This window comes from Carettochelys insculpta, chromosome 3 (assembly GCF_033958435.1).
Source record: "Carettochelys insculpta isolate YL-2023 chromosome 3, ASM3395843v1, whole genome shotgun sequence".
NCBI lineage: Eukaryota > Metazoa > Chordata > Testudines > Carettochelyidae > Carettochelys > Carettochelys insculpta.
The window spans coordinates 117,115,253-117,131,017 of record NC_134139.1 but is presented as its reverse complement, the minus strand read 5'-3'; the positions used below and the strand labels follow the sequence as shown (position 1 = coordinate 117,131,017).

The 15,765-nt window shown below is 38.7% G+C and overlaps 1 protein-coding gene across 1 annotated transcript in view; it reads right to left on the bottom strand.

The window, feature by feature from the left end:
• The window catches only part of MAN1A1 (mannosidase alpha class 1A member 1), a 193,202-nt gene that overhangs the window by 29,979 nt on the left and 147,458 nt on the right, over nt 1–15,765 (bottom strand). The window contains exons 6-8 of the mRNA XM_074990664.1: nt 11,026–11,149; nt 7,821–7,914; nt 1,445–1,560 (exon numbers count right to left, since the gene is read on the bottom strand). Of these exons, the coding sequence (XP_074846765.1) occupies nt 1,445–1,560; nt 7,821–7,914; nt 11,026–11,149 (334 nt within the window). The remainder of the gene's footprint in view (nt 1–1,444; nt 1,561–7,820; nt 7,915–11,025; nt 11,150–15,765) is intronic.

The following is a 15,765-nucleotide window of genomic DNA, read 5'->3' as shown; positions in this document are numbered from 1 at the left end:
GATCAGGTGCTCCTGCACCTGCCTCCCGGCTCTCAAAAGGCTGAGTGCCTCCTCCCTCGCCTTCCTCCCCGCTCCCCTCCGAGCCCCCAGAAGCCAGGTGCAGCAGTGCCTGGTCAGTTTCTCCCCGCTCAGGAGCCAGGAAACTGACCAGGCGCTACTGTGCCTGGCTCCCAGCTCCCTGGGGGCTGGAAAGAGGAGAGGAGGGAAGCAGCGGAAAAGCACCTCAGCCCCAGGAAGCAGGGAGCCAGGTGCAGCAGTGCCTAGTCAGTTTCCTGGCTTCGCGCTACTTGCGAGAGCCAGGATCCTGACTAGGCGCTGCTGTACCTGGCTGCTGGCTCCGTGGTGCTGAGTGGCTTCCCCTGCTCCCTCCTCCCAGCAGTGGCATCCTCTGGCTTCCTCCAGTTGGGGTAAGCCAGGGGAAGCCATGAGGCTGCTCTTTTCAGGCCTTCACTACCAGCTCCAAGTGCTGTGCCTCCCCAGGCTCCAGCTGCCAGTGTCCCCCAGATGGGGCTGCAGGCAGCTGGCCCCTGGGATTTTGACATTCACATTAACAGAATCAATGCATATGTTGAAATTGTGTAAAACGGGGATTTACTGTACTTACTGACCATTAGAGACCCAGGCTACATAGGCATTGCGTACGTATACATATGCACAGTCAGAGAGAGTTCATGCCCAAAGAGCTCGTAATAATAAATATAAAAGGCACACAAAGGACTGACGAACAGATGCAGTGTTATTTCTATTTGACAGAGAGGAAACTGAGGCACAAAGAAATCAAATGCTTTGCCCAGGAACAGACACACATCTTATAGCAAAGATATGGAAAATTACACTTGTGCTCTAAGCACAAGACCACCCTTCCTTCCACATAAGGAATACTATCGGTTATCAAGCTACCAAATGAATACACAATCTAAGTAATGTGCTTATAAAACACTAATCCAATACTACAACTTCACCTATAATTATCCACAAACTGATTATATATTAAGACACTATTATGCCCATGTTCTCAATATTCTAGCACATTAAATATATGTTTGGGAATTAACACACATAGTAGAGGGTCTTTTTGTATCATAAACACAAATAAATGGATGGAAAAGCATCTAATTTATGTTATTGTGAGAAAAATTGGAATCCTAGTTGACACTGCTTGTAGATAAAGTTTTTTTTTAATTACATATTAATGCATACTTAATACACACTTAAATATTCAATAAATACTGTTATTTCAGTTCAGTTTTACATTCCCACACAGCACCTGCACTATTCTAAGATTTATATCTGATAAAGTCTGATAAAACAACTAGTTTTTTAAAAAAAACTTGTTCATTGTGGTAGCAAACGCATAAATCCCTCATTCTCCCCAGAGCCTGTTTCTTTAGGAATGTTATAGATTAGATTATGATGGCAAGGAAGATTTAAATATCTCATTTACCTGAACAGCATCATAATACATTTTCTTGCCTTCTTCATCTGTCTTGTCTGACATCATCCATGCCTTGAGCAAATACTCATAAAAACTATCTCCAAGCCCTCCAACAGAGACGTGATCTGAAAAGTGAGCAAGAGGATTCAACAAGAATTCTATCTTTAATCTGATCACTGTGAAACACACTGTTTGAAATGGTAATAAATAAAATTTCAGTATACTTCTCTATTACAATCATGTAATCAATATAACCCAAAGCCTCAGAAAAACAATTTGCACAGCATCATTGCAGTTCATGGTACTTTTCAGAAACGAAAAAAGTCAAGATCTCTTCACCAAATAAGTCCTTAAAGTATAAGCTAAAAAAAAGAGAAGTACCTGTTACAAGTGGTAACTTAAAACAAACAAATAAAAACAAAAAAACCAAAACCAAAACCAACCAACCAACCAAAAACAGAAAAATGCCCTGAATTCAATCTCACAAATGTGTTCCTCATCCTGCTGGAATTAGTAGTCAAGTATTTTGGGGTGAATATTTTACAACTGAGTTAAGGTGCACAGGTCCCATTGAATTTCACTAGGATTTCTGCTGCTAAATCTGTTCAGCACATTTGAAGATAGCTAATATTTTTAAATGTTAAAATGGCAATTTTAAAAGAATTACAACTTACCTTCAAGTATAAGGGGGTAGCCGTGTTAGTCTGGATCTGTAGCAGCAACGAAGGGTCCTGTGGCACCTTATAGACTAACAGAAAAGTTTAGAGCATGAGCTTTCGTGAGTTAACTCACTTCTTCAGATGCTGGTCTGAAGACACCAGCATCTGAAGAAGTGAGTTAACTCACGAAAGCTCATGCTCTAAACTTTTCTGTTAGTCTATAAGGTGCCACAGGACCCTTTGTTGCTGCTAACTTACCTTCAGGCATTTCTAAAATGGTTTCAGACGTAATTGTTCTGACCCTTAAAAATTTGCCAACTTCATCCAATGTATATACTTAGAATTAGCTCAGTACTTGCAATGTTCCTTTGTATTGTCACATACCTATGCCTTGATAAGATAAATACTGTGGCTGTCTAGCTATAAATACTTAAGATTTTGAGCATTTTTGCGATATGACTAATTTTACTCATGGGAATTTATCCTCTTGAAGGCAACTGGACTACTCACATGAATAAAGCTACTGACAATTCAGTTTGCAGGATCAGAGCCATATACAGTTATCTAAATTAACAGGTGAATTTTTAGAAGACCACCACTTCAGTTTAATGTATGCCTACTAAATAAATATTAAAATATCAAATATTTCTATAAAACAAAATTTCCTGTCAATTTTCCTTCCTAGTACACTTAAAAACAAGAGCACCAGATAGCGTTTTTTCTTTCACAAATAGTATTTTGTAATAAAACTACCATTATTCCCATTAGCAGTGAGGATTTCAAAGTGCTTTACAGATACTAATGAATTAAACCCAGCTAGGTTCACAGATTTGGGAATTGAGGTATACAGGAAGTCTGTGGTAGAGAGTCAATGAGTTAGACAGCCAATGGCTTGTTTACACCAGCCCCCCTGCTTCGAAGGGGGCATGTAAACGAGCCCGCTCAGTGAATAGCAAAGAGCTGCTGTGCTGTATATGCAGCACCTCATTAACCTAATTCCTGCCGCGCAAACTTTGAAGTTAGCTAGTTCGAAGCGCTGTCAAGCCATGTAGCTGCGGGCACTTTGAAGTACCTGTGCAACTTCAAAGTGCCCTTACTTGGGAGTGAGGGCACTTCAAAGTTCCACGGGTACTTCAAAGTGCCCATGGCTACATGGTGCATCGAAGTTGCTAACTTCAAAGCATATGCAGTGCAGCACCTCATTTCTGTTGCCTGATTTGGCTTGTTTACATGCCCCCTTGGAAGGAGGGGGCTACTGTAAACAACCCCAATGAGTCCCAAGTCCTTTTGCTTGGTCTTGACTCCCAGGCTACACTTCTTGATGCAACTGAACACAGCATTTTGAATTTTTTAAGAAATTACTAAATTCTATCCCCCATGATCACAAAATTCATACTTTTGCCCGCTTTGGGTATTGAAAAGCCATGCAAACACAGAATCTATATGTATTTACATTGTTACGCTGAAATTTTAATGTCTTTTCTCCATTGGCCTGTGACCTCCAGGGTCCCATTTAGGTCTCCAAAATGTTTCCTACTATCCCATCCCAAACAAATGTACTATGATGATGGCAAATCAGAATTATGAAGAGTGTTTAAAAAAATCAGACCTTTTAATTTTTGAAGAAAATATACCATATAATTAGCATTGAGGATCTAAAAAGGAAAAAAAAGGATTTAAAAAACAAACAAAGGGCAGTTTTTCTAAGATGGAGGACTTAGCAGTATTTAAGTGACCTTCACAGTTTCCTAAATAAAATTACCATAGAAACCCCTGACAATTGCAAACTAAATAGCACAAGCATAATCTCATCAATAATAAGTCTTATTATTATATACATTATTGTAAGAGACAAATTCAATTGATGAACATTGCAGCAAATCACTGTATGGTTACTGTCAAAATAAAAAGGACTAAATGAATTTACAAGAACAATGGCAGTGAACCAAGAACGTCCTTCAGAGATACAGCATTGTAAATAAAACACTAACATTCAAACGCTGGTTTATTTTTCCTTGGCTGATGTTGGAGAGATGAATACTTCTTAGTTGTTGCAATTAGTTTTTCATATTAGGCACTGGAAAAAAACTCAAAACATCCTTTTCTGATTTATTATATTTTGTTTTCATCCACTGTAAAAAAACCTGTGTTTGCAAACAAAAAGCATGGAATTGGAACAGAGGAAACATACGCAGATTTTATTTGCTGCGGCTTTTTCAACTTGCCCTCAATCGAACTGCATCAACAATTTTATTAATGGTCTGTATGGATAAGAAGTTAATTTCCATGTACAAATCATAAGCTACTGATAAGGAAAGATGGCTTTATAAACTATAAGCTCCTGGATACGTACCAGCGATTTGATACCAAAGAAGTTTCTATTATGTAAACATGAGAAACATCAAAAGCCCAAACAGCAGAATCAGAATTTGATTCACTTTTATGGATAGACAATGAAAGCACAAGATGGTGGCAGCTTTTAAACTGGGTGAGCGTAAGCACTTCTTTATTAGCTTGCAATTGTAGTTAAGTAAGTTCAATGCCAGAATAGTGATGCTTTAGTTTAGTCATATTTCTCATTCACTTTATCACCTCTCTTTCTGTACCTTTGGCAGTAAATATTATTCTTGTTTTAGTCAAGGGCAATTGTGTTTGAAGATGAATTCAGGGCAGCTGATAAACCCCAGATTATATGGGGCTGATAAATGTGAACAGGCAGAGGAGCAGGAATTATAATAGCTAAGCATAGGGTCACAGGCATGGAGAAGACCTGGTTACCCAACCATGCCCACTCTTTTAAAGTGTACATAGAGATAGATAGATGTAAGTCTTCTGCATGAATGTATGTGTGTGCATATTGCTGAGATTTAAAAAGCCCTGTAGTGCCAATGCATGTATACAATTACAAAAGCTTGTTGTTACCTTCACTTATACTTCGTAACAGAGGTTTTTCAACCCTTTTTTCATGTGCAGATTCATAAAATGTATCAAATGGATGTGTGGACCTCTTTGGAAATGTTAGTAATAAGTCTGTGGACCACAAGTTGAAAACTACTGTTTTATAATATCACTGATAAACGGTGGTACAAAAAGGGAATCAGAGGAATGCTATGCAATGAGTTTGTTCAGGCTAAAGCCTGGTATTAAAGAATCTTCCAAGAACTCTTATGAATTTACAAACTGCCACAACAACTGACTGGAAAGTTATTAAAATGGAGAGCTATTCCTACATTTAGAGGGTTTTTTAAACTAAAGACAAGTGTTAAGGGTATAATTAGGGTCCTCAAACTTTGGGCTTCCATTATTCAACAAAACAGTCTCTTCTTTTGCCTTTGAGGACATGTCTCCAATATATCCATGCTGTAAACAGAGCCGGGGTGGGGGGGTGGGGGGGGTTCCTGTTTGCTTAACTGACTGCATGCTCGTCAAGCTTTGACATTAACTGAGCTGCCTGATATAGTCAACATGATGGTAGAAGACAGAATAAGTAACCTGTTCCTCAGTTTAAAGACAAAAGGGTGGGGGGAGGGGAGAGAAGAAAAGAAAAAAGTGAAAGGATGAAAGATGACGAGATCATGCCAGCTCAGTGTTATGCTAGACTGAGAAAGAACGTGGGTGTCCAGAGAATAAAACCTATATGCTCATGCTGACTTGAAATTTTTCCTATTTTCCTTTTGTCCTTTAGTGTGCATGTAGGTCACTCATTTCAAAAGCAGAACCTTATTTTTGTTAGAGTGAAGTAAATATTAAATAGTTTATTTAAACATATTAACAGAGAGTTAGCCGTCTTAGTCTGTACTCCAAGAAAACAAAGCAGCAGAAATGTTGCACTTTAGAGACTAACAAAATGATTTGTTCAGTGATGAGCTTTCGTGGGACAGACCCACAAAAGCTCATCACTGAATAAATCATTTTGTTGGTCTTTAAAAAGTGCTACATTTCTGTATTTTATTTTCTTTAAAAATGCCGTTTCAAACTGGCAAGCGATTTTCTAAACCATGTCTCATTCCTTCTAAAATACTTTAAACATATTTTAAAAACAAAATGTTCCCCAAACAATTATTATTCCTTTCTATTCTATGGACTGGCACCTCAGAGGACAGTTTAGGTGCTGCAATGCCTAACTTTTATTCACCCTGAAAATCACTAGAATCCACAAGCTTGGGTCAGGGACTAAGGCTCCATATATGATGGATGTGCAGAGATGGGCACCTAAAAATCTGATTTATGAAAGCCAGCATAGTAGGTGGGTAGCTGCCTAAAATAGCCAATGGAAGGTCATTTCTTTAGATATGTAATTAGAGAGTCAACACAGCAGAGGGACTGGTAGCTGAGTCTCCGAATCTACAAGAGGTATCGCTAACCAATAGGGCAGAGAGCTGTTTTCAGTCACTCTTTCTGGCTCAATGACTATTTCAGCATCTATTCCAAGTGGCACAGTTTCAACAGGAGAGACAGAGACCCCCAGATTAGAATATCCCAAAATCCAGGGGGTTAGGACTCTATGCTTACAAAGGAATTGTACCCTTCTCCCTATCAGTCAGAGAGAAGAACTGAACCCAGATCTGGGATGAGTACTCTACATACTGGGCTTAAATTATATGGAGAGGCTTCACTATATCTCCCTCATTCTGCCATATTTTGAATGGGCCCCAATCCAGTAAAGATGCTCGGAGCATGCCTGATACTTCTGGTCCAGCAGGTGAGAAGGGCAGGGGAAAGCCTATCTTCACCAGGCTTGATTATCCAGCTAGGGCTCATGCATGACATAGGTACCTTTGAGGAGCACAGCATAAATATTTTTGTAAGTTCTATTTTGTTTCTTTTCAGTGGATGTATGGACTCAACTGTTCAGAAGAATTTCTATGATGGGATTGCAACACTAAAAGCAAACCCAAGTCCCTTTTATGTAAAAAACACACAAAACACAGCTATTTAATATTGTAACAGTATTAAAAAAGGGACTCTAGTAATTTCTAGTTCAACAACCCATGTCTTCAACATTCTATAGAAGTGCAAGAAACAGTGTGTGTGTGTGTGTGTGTGTGTGTGTGTGTATATATATGTAAAAAGCCCATGTCTCTGGAATGAAAGCCTGAGATACATATACCTAGCCTATGTCTACATGGGCAGTCTTTATCGACAAAACTGGGTTTTTGTCGACAAAGCTCGCCAAGCGTTTACGCAGTTCGAGCATTCTGTTGAGAATTTGTTGAGAAAACTCAGGTGTTCAGCCAGCAGTGTTATACCCCTCCCCAGTCAGGTACAACATGTCTATCAACAGTGCTTTGCTGACACAGTGTCTGTGTAGATACTTGTGTCAACGAAGAGGGCTTCTGGTTCCCTGGGCAGCCCTGTTTGCGTAGCTTCCAGATAGCTGGTCTGTCAAGAGAGGGCAGAGGAGTCCACCTGCTCTCTGCCAATGGAGTGTCTTGCTCTTTGGAGCACCTTTTATGTGTTGACGTGATCTGTCGACAAAGGTACTGCCAAGGTTTCTCTGTCGACAGAGGCTGCCTGTGTAGATGTAGCTTTAGACACATTCAAAAGCTTTCAACTAACAAATAAGCTAGAGGTCAGAGAAAAATATATAAACATACATGAGGTAGGCAGAAAAAATAAGTAAACGAGTCATCTCAGGTTTGTCCACTGGTAACAGTGAAAGAAACAATCAAGAGATTTTTTTTTCCTACAAGTTGTATGCAAAAATAGTTAACTGCCATACTTACGTTGACCCCATTGACCACTACTGGGATTCAGGTAATTAGGATAAAGCCCTTCTGGTTTATCAAGCCTGTTTAGAACTTTTCGAATGTTCATGACCTGTTACAGTATGAAGACAAGCAAACAATGAGCTCTTGATCTAGCCTTAAATTCCCATTAAATGCAAGTAACATCAGTGCATCCTTCTTTTATCAATATGCGTAAATATTCTAATGTAAAAATATTTATTCAACCTAGACAATGTCCCTATGAAAAGACCTCTATGCATAGATATATATTCATTTAAAAATGTGCCTAAGACTCCACAGAACAAACAGAGCTTCTCCAGTCAACTTCTCCCCCACAAAAGGTTCAAGGTAAAGAGATTTGCAGTACACCACTTAACTGATTTTGCTCTGTAGAACAAAAGAGGGAGACAAAATGGCGGAAATGAATTACAGAAAAAAGCCTTCCGCTGAAGCTGTTTTCCCACCCAGCCCACCAGATGTTCAGATCTTTGGCATGTGGGCACTTCTGTTAAACTGAGCCATTGTGGCATGACAGGAAGCTAGGCAGTTTCTCAGTCACCTGAATCATAAAGAGCTTTACACATTAAAACCAGTAATTTAAATTGTAGCCAGGAATTAACTTCAAGTTTGAACAGTTAATAGAGCATTGATGTAATGGATTGTATGTAAGAAGTCTCCAGTCTCCATCCAATAGTAAGCTGCACAGAGCTCTACTGGTATGGAGTTCCCTGCAGAACCACAAGACAGCAGCTATAGTCTACATTTGCTGAAGTCTGAGTGACCCTAAAGCATGGCTTATTGCAGACAGAGCACTTTTTAAATGGAATTTTAATGAAAGACACCAGATTAACTGCCTTGAAGAAAGATGATCATGATTTAGCCACAGAACAGAAAGAGCAAGGCAGGAACACTGGCAGCTTCTCCCTAAAACATTGTCAGTATGTCTCCAGATCTGATTTGGAGTTTCTACCTCTAGGATACAGAAAGTAGTTCCATTGAAAGGTTATTAAATCTTTGGCTTCTTTTCCAAGCTTATCAAATTGTACACTTTGATTAGATTTTTCTTTGTTCCTAATATTAGCTGAACTATCAATTTTTGAATGGTGTGGGGGGCGGGACTTAGGGAATTCTGATTTATTTGAAACTGCCATTAATGAATCTGTTTTTGCTGTGCATTTCACAGGTTAAAATAATTGTGTACCCTTTAACAAACTGTGTGAGCTTTAGAGTTTACAGCTTCCTTTGGATTTGTTATTAAGGAACCACAATTTAAACACAGAAGAGCCATTTTTAAATATGTATATTGTTGTACACGTCTTGCATATTTCTAATTCATAAACCACATTAAGTATGTAAACTAAGTTAATACAATATTCTTGTTGACATCTAAAATATTTCAAAACTCAGGAAATTAAAATATTATAACATCTATAATTTTACTTCATACACAGCAATATATATGAAACGTATTTACATGAAATGTTAAATGTAGATGAACTGCAGTTCTTTAGGAACCATCAATAATTTGATTTTAAGCACAGATTTGCAGTTTTTTGTGGTTAGTAATTCTGTTAAAAATAAAAATTTTGTTGAACACATTTAACACATCTACTTATATAAGATCCACACCACCATTTAATTTCCCTCTTTATCCCAAGAGAACCAAATATATAGACTTTCTGAGTATGCTGTGGGTCTCTTTAAATAGGCCTTTAAGGGAGATGTTTAATACACATAGTCTGGTTTGTGTGTGGAGTATCTTACTTCATATATTTTATCTGCACATTTGCAAAGAAGTTATAAGACAGGCACATTTTGAAAGAATAATCTGTTATTAAAATATACTTATGCTTATGGATAAAGAAACAATACACAGGGAACATTTTTATACATAACCAAGGTAATATTATAATTATTATAGTACATTTATTCAAATATTTAACTATTCTAATAAATACACCTGCATTAATTCATTGTAAATCTGAGTCAATAAATGGAACTGTGTATCTTAGTGTATTGGTAAAAACCTCAATAGAAAAAACCATATGCATCATAGGCTTTTTTAGAATGCGAAAAAACATTATTTCTGTGATGTTTTTCAAATATGTAAAAAAATCAAGTAAAAATTGAAGTTTTTAAAAGACTGTATATGTAGTTACCTAAATGTGAATACAGGGCTACCCACTACAATTTCTGAAGCCTGAACATATTATATTTTAAAGATAAAAATAATCGACAAGCAGAGGTTTACCAAGCTTGGAAACACACACAACTTTGGGCTGTGAACAAGTCTGTGAAATGTTGTATTAAAAGAGTACTTTTCTCAAAAAAAGTTATGAACACTTGACAGAGAGGAATATGGCATGGAAAAGAATCCTAATCCCTCATTTATAGTAGTGACACCCTGCATTTTAGAAACAATGCACTACTGTGATTCTAGAAGGCACAGTGCTTTGTGCTTCTGCATGAATACAGTATGGCCGTTTCTACATGGTAATACATGGCCCGAAATATGCTAATGAGGCATGGATGCAAATTCTCCACACATCATTAGCATACAGTCACGTGATTTGGAGTCCAGAAGGCTGTTCTTCCGGACTCCAAAACGCTGTGTAGAAGCGTGGCCACAGGGGAGCTTCCAGAAAGAAGTCCTTCTTCCGGAGGCCCCTTCTTCACGAAAATTTTTGGGAAGAAGGGGCCTCCAGAAGGACTTCCTTCCGGAAAACCCCCAGGGGGCTGTGCTTCTAAACGGTGTTTTGGAGTACAGAAGAACAGTGTTCCAGACTACAAATCACATGACCGTATGCTAATGAGGGGGCAGGGAATTTGCATCCATGCCTCATTAGCATATTTCGGGCCGTGTACTACGATGCCACTAGAAACGGCCTATATGATTTGAATATAAAATTCCTTTGTGGTTTTCATCCTAAAGAAACTTACATCAATTAAAATACATTGTGTTACAAATGTCCAATCTTCATTAATTTACCAATTAACCAAACTTCCAAATATTTTGTGGCCAGTAAGATCTTCAATAATTTTATATCAATGACAAAATGGATCTGTTCATTCAGCCATGTGCTTAGTGTTTATTGATATGGATTCTCCCAGAAATTATTCACCTACCTACTGTGGCATACAAACTACAGAAATTCCAATCTGTCAGACATTTTGAAAGGAATATTTTATGAAAGACTCTAACCTTCTCAGCAAACACTGGATTTCCAGATAAATGGCTCAAATGTATGAACTCCAGATGCAGAGTTCCAAATTCTGCCAGAATACTGCTTCCTCCAGAAGCCCAGGGCCAGTTTCGACCAATCCCACTAAAATGGAGGGAAAAGCCAGGAAAGGTCATTAGCGTCTATAAAGAAGTGCCAATAAAATATACCGCATAACTGGTATCTCCTCTCCAATGCATCTGACGAAGTGGGTCTTTGCCCACAAAAACTTATGCTCCAAAAAAATCTGTTGGTCTATAAATTGCCACAGGACATCTCGTTGTTTTTAACAGGTATAACAGGTAAATTGTAGCTACCAGAAGAGAAGTAATTTCAAAGCTTTTTAAGTGATAAAACAATAAAACTTGTGCAAGTAACGTCCTTACAAAGGCCACTCTCTTTTTATGAGATCATCCCAGAGTCATCCTTGTACGTTTGAGCACAATCTACTCTACTATTATTAAAACATTCCCTCTTTAAGCAAGTCAGTCACTGATGGACAACTTAAAGATTTATTGGTATTTATGTTTACATTACTACTGTTTATTCCTAAAATTAAATTATAAATCCTTTGGGGATTCATGGGTACTTGCTTGATGCTTAGCACAATGGGCTCCGATTCTGATTTGGATTCCCTGGGTTCTACTGTAATTTAAGTAAATTTATAAAGTGTCATTAAAAGATTTCACAAGACTTTATAAATCTGACCTAATACTGTAACATGCCTTGTCTTTGTGGCTGCTCTTTAAAGATGACGAACACTTTCAAAATAAATTCAGAGCTAAAGACACTTGACAAAATAAAATTTAATCTCTACAGACTGGAGCCTGAGCTCTGGGACTCTTCCACTTTACAGGCTGCAGCCTGAGTCTGAATGTCCACATTGCAATTAAATAGCTTCTGAATTGGAGCCCTGCTCGCCAAAATCAGCTGGCATGGGCCAGATGTGGGTGTTCAATTGCAGTTTAAACACACTCAAAGGAAGAAATGCCACCTTTTTACTATTCTCTGACCTGAGGCACTGGAGACATTTTTAACAGCTTCTCAATTGGTTTCATCGAGGAGTTTAAACACTGGATTATACTTTGCAAGAGGTGCTCACTGGTAAACTGAATTCCACTCAACTTTCCCCATCCGCTCCCCCCGGCCCCTGCTCACTCCCCCAGGGAGAAAAAAATTACCTCAGAATGGGACGAACAGCCAAAAAATCAATGTTTTTTTTCATGGAAGTTAAATTCTGCAATGTTGTGTTTAGGTAACACTGACCTATCTCTAGAGTGGGAACATTTTAGTGTGCCTGAAATAAAATATGGCCCACAACCTCAGTCCCCTAGGAACTTGAAGCCTTGGGAGCCCATAACTTCAGCAAACACACTGGGGAGCTGCTAAGGAGTCAACTAGAGCCGATGACAGGAAACCAAGTAGATTTCTATTGAAAGTTTCTGCAAAATAGTCACAGTCCCATGGAAGATTTCAAGTGTGACAAAGACATTTCTGACAGAAAATTTCCACTCAGCTTCATTGGCAAGGTTTCTAACACGTTGTGAATGATTCTTTAACACTGACAGGAGTATTGCAGATTTTAGGGAGCCTGACAGACCTTCCTTATCCAAGATTACATTACAAGGGCACAGGTCTCTACTTCTCCTCTACTAAAAGTAAATATCCAACTTCCAGACTTCAGATAGTATTCTTCCCCAAGAGCTCTTCTAAAGATCCTGGGAGAGTTGTATTTTTTGTTTCACAAAAGGAGGGAACAACAGCCACCAAAACTACACTTGATGGCTGTGTCTACACGTGCCCCAAACTTCGAAATGGCCATGCAAATGGCCATTTTGAAGTTCACTAATGAAGCGCTGAAATGCATATTCAGCGCTTCATTAGCATGCGGGCGGCAGCGGCGCTTCGAAATTGACGAGCCTTGCCGCCGCGCGGCGTGTCCAGACGGGGCTCCTTTTCGAAAGGGCCCCGCCTACTTCGAAGTCCCCTTATTCCCATGAGCTCATTTTAGTGAGCTCATTTGCATGGCCATTTCGAAGTTTGGGGCACGTGTAGACACAGCCATCAAGTGTAGTTTTGGTGGCTGTTGTTCCCTCCTTTTGTGAAACAAAAAATACAACTCTCCCAGGATCTTTAGAAGAGCTCTTGGGGAAGAATACTATCTGAAGTCTGGAAGTTGGATATTTACTTTTAGTAGAGGAGAAGTAGAGACCTGTGCCCTTGTAATGTAATCTTGGATAAGGAAGGTCTGTCAGGCTCCCTAAAATCTGCAATACTCCTGTCAGTGTTAAAGAATCATTCACAACGTGTTAGAAACCTTGCCTCACATTTTAGTGAGCTCATGGGAATAAGGGGACTTCGAAGTAGGCGGGGCCCTTTCGAAAAGGAGCCCCGTCTGGACACACTGCGCGGCGGCAAGGCTCGTCAATTTCGAAGCGCCGCTGCCGCCCGCATGCTAACGAAGCGCTGAATATGCATTTCAGCGCTTCATTAGTAAACTTCAAAATGGCCATTTGCATGGCCATTTCGAAGTTTGGGGCACGTGTAAACACAGCCAATGTGTCCTTTTGTCGGCTTGATCAAAAGAGTCTCTTAAAATAAGCACAGATGTATTTTTTCAACTATGCAAAGTAATTAAAAATAGCGTTTATCTGAAACACTACCTAGTTCTGGTTTTCATAGATGTCATGGGTCAAAACTGGCAAGTCTGTGCCAGCAGGTGGTACACCTGAAATTCAAACCAACTTTGGTATCTTCAGCAAATTGGCCAGATGGCATCTGTACTCATTCTGCTGCAGATACCGGACTTTGCCCACCTCTCCCCTCATATCATCTTCTTTCACAACAAAACCACCATATTCTTTCTATCCATTCAGATATTCAGGAACATCGACAACTTGCTGTCTCTAGTATTCAGCAGTACAATGCTGGTTTTAGTGAAATCTATCATTACTTCATCTAACTGAGGGGGAGAAAAACATGGATTCCAGAATGTATCACAGCTGAGAGTCAGTTGCATGAGAAGCAAGGGTTATCGGCTTTACAACACAAAAGTGGAAAATGTGGTATTGAAAGCAAAATTGCTGTGAGGAGCAGTTGATAGTGACAGTTTCCAAAAAGATAAAATAAATTTTTGGAAATTGTTGAAATACCCCTTTTCAATATTTTCTAAATGAAAATTTTTGGTTTATAAAAAAAGCCCAAACATTTCCATTTAAATTGTATAGTAAAAATTGGTTAAATGATTTTTTTCCTCTTTCCAGCTCAGGAAAATTTTCAAGATTTTCACTTTGTCTTGATTTGGGACTGAATAATTGTTCAAAATACCCAACGCTGTCAGATAAGAAAAGAGTTTTCTAATCAGTTGTATTTTGTGGTTCAAACTCGTCATCTTACTTTTAAAAATTCCATGTAAACAAACTGCTCAGGTTAATTAGAATGCTCTGATCTGTTGGTCCCAATACAAATTATCTGAAATTAAGGGCTTGTGCATATGGCTTCACAATTTGGGATGCAGGATGTTAATTGTAGGGAGCGCTAATTTCATAGCTATAAAGGCACCTACTCCATGATTACTTAGTGCTGTTTAACAAGCACTATGTGTAAGCAAAGTAAGTATTCGTTAGTTTGTTGTGTACACCATCCATATACAATTCACTGTCTCCATTGTTCAAACTATGGGGATGGTTTGAGAGACAGATAGGAGAGACATTTTTTCTTCTTTTAAAATCTCAGACTAAGTTTATTTAGATTGGTTTTGTTTTGCAAATAAAACTTGCAATAACGTTCATTATAATTTACCTGTATTGCTGTAGTGCCTAAGAGCTGGACCTATGGACTAGGACTTCACTGTGGTAGCTGCTCACGTAGTACTTACAACGTATGGTTTTTTAAAACAGTGAATCTTATGTGACTAACTAGTTACAGCTAGGCAGATGGTACAATACATTGCTCATTATAATGTTCTCTGTCTATGTTTCAAAAGTTAACATGATACATTATGAATGTGAAGTGCCACTATTACAAGTTAAATGTATTAGTTATCTTCCCTTATGTCTCTGTCCACAGGGAGAGGGTGGGGGGATCTCCATGGGTACTTTCCATTTAGTTTAAACTGACTGCTACCTCCATACAGGGATCTTCAGTATTGCAGAAAAAAGAGGTGCTGGTACTCAGCCAGCTCCCCACCCCCACTTTCAGCCAATCCCGTGGCTGGGGCTGCTCAGGCGCCAGCACTCAGTACTGGCAAATACTGGCAAAAGAAAAGCATTGTTTATGAGTCAATTCATAATGGCAATGCTAAAAAATAGCGCTCATACACTGTGTAAAAGTTCTCAAGGCTAGCTCTTGCCTGACGCAACCACTTTTTCAGGACAATATTTTATTAAGTGTAGTTCCTTAGCAGCCGTGAAAAAGGTTAACACTAATATAGGTCTTTGTATGTTCAATGCCCACCTCTTACATTTTAAAAAACTCACACCTGCCATATAACCAGATGGCATAAAACAAGCTAGTATTATAAACAGAACAACCATTTTAAACATTTTTATCAAATAAATGAAAGGAATCAATAGGGAACAAAAAGCATGTTCTAAACATTCATCGACACATATGCTGATACAAAAATATCTGTGAAGAAAATTCTCCCAAATGTGCTCTCTAGCTCAGTGGCTCCCAACCTTTTCAGTAACATGACACACTTCAATGAGACAATTGCACGG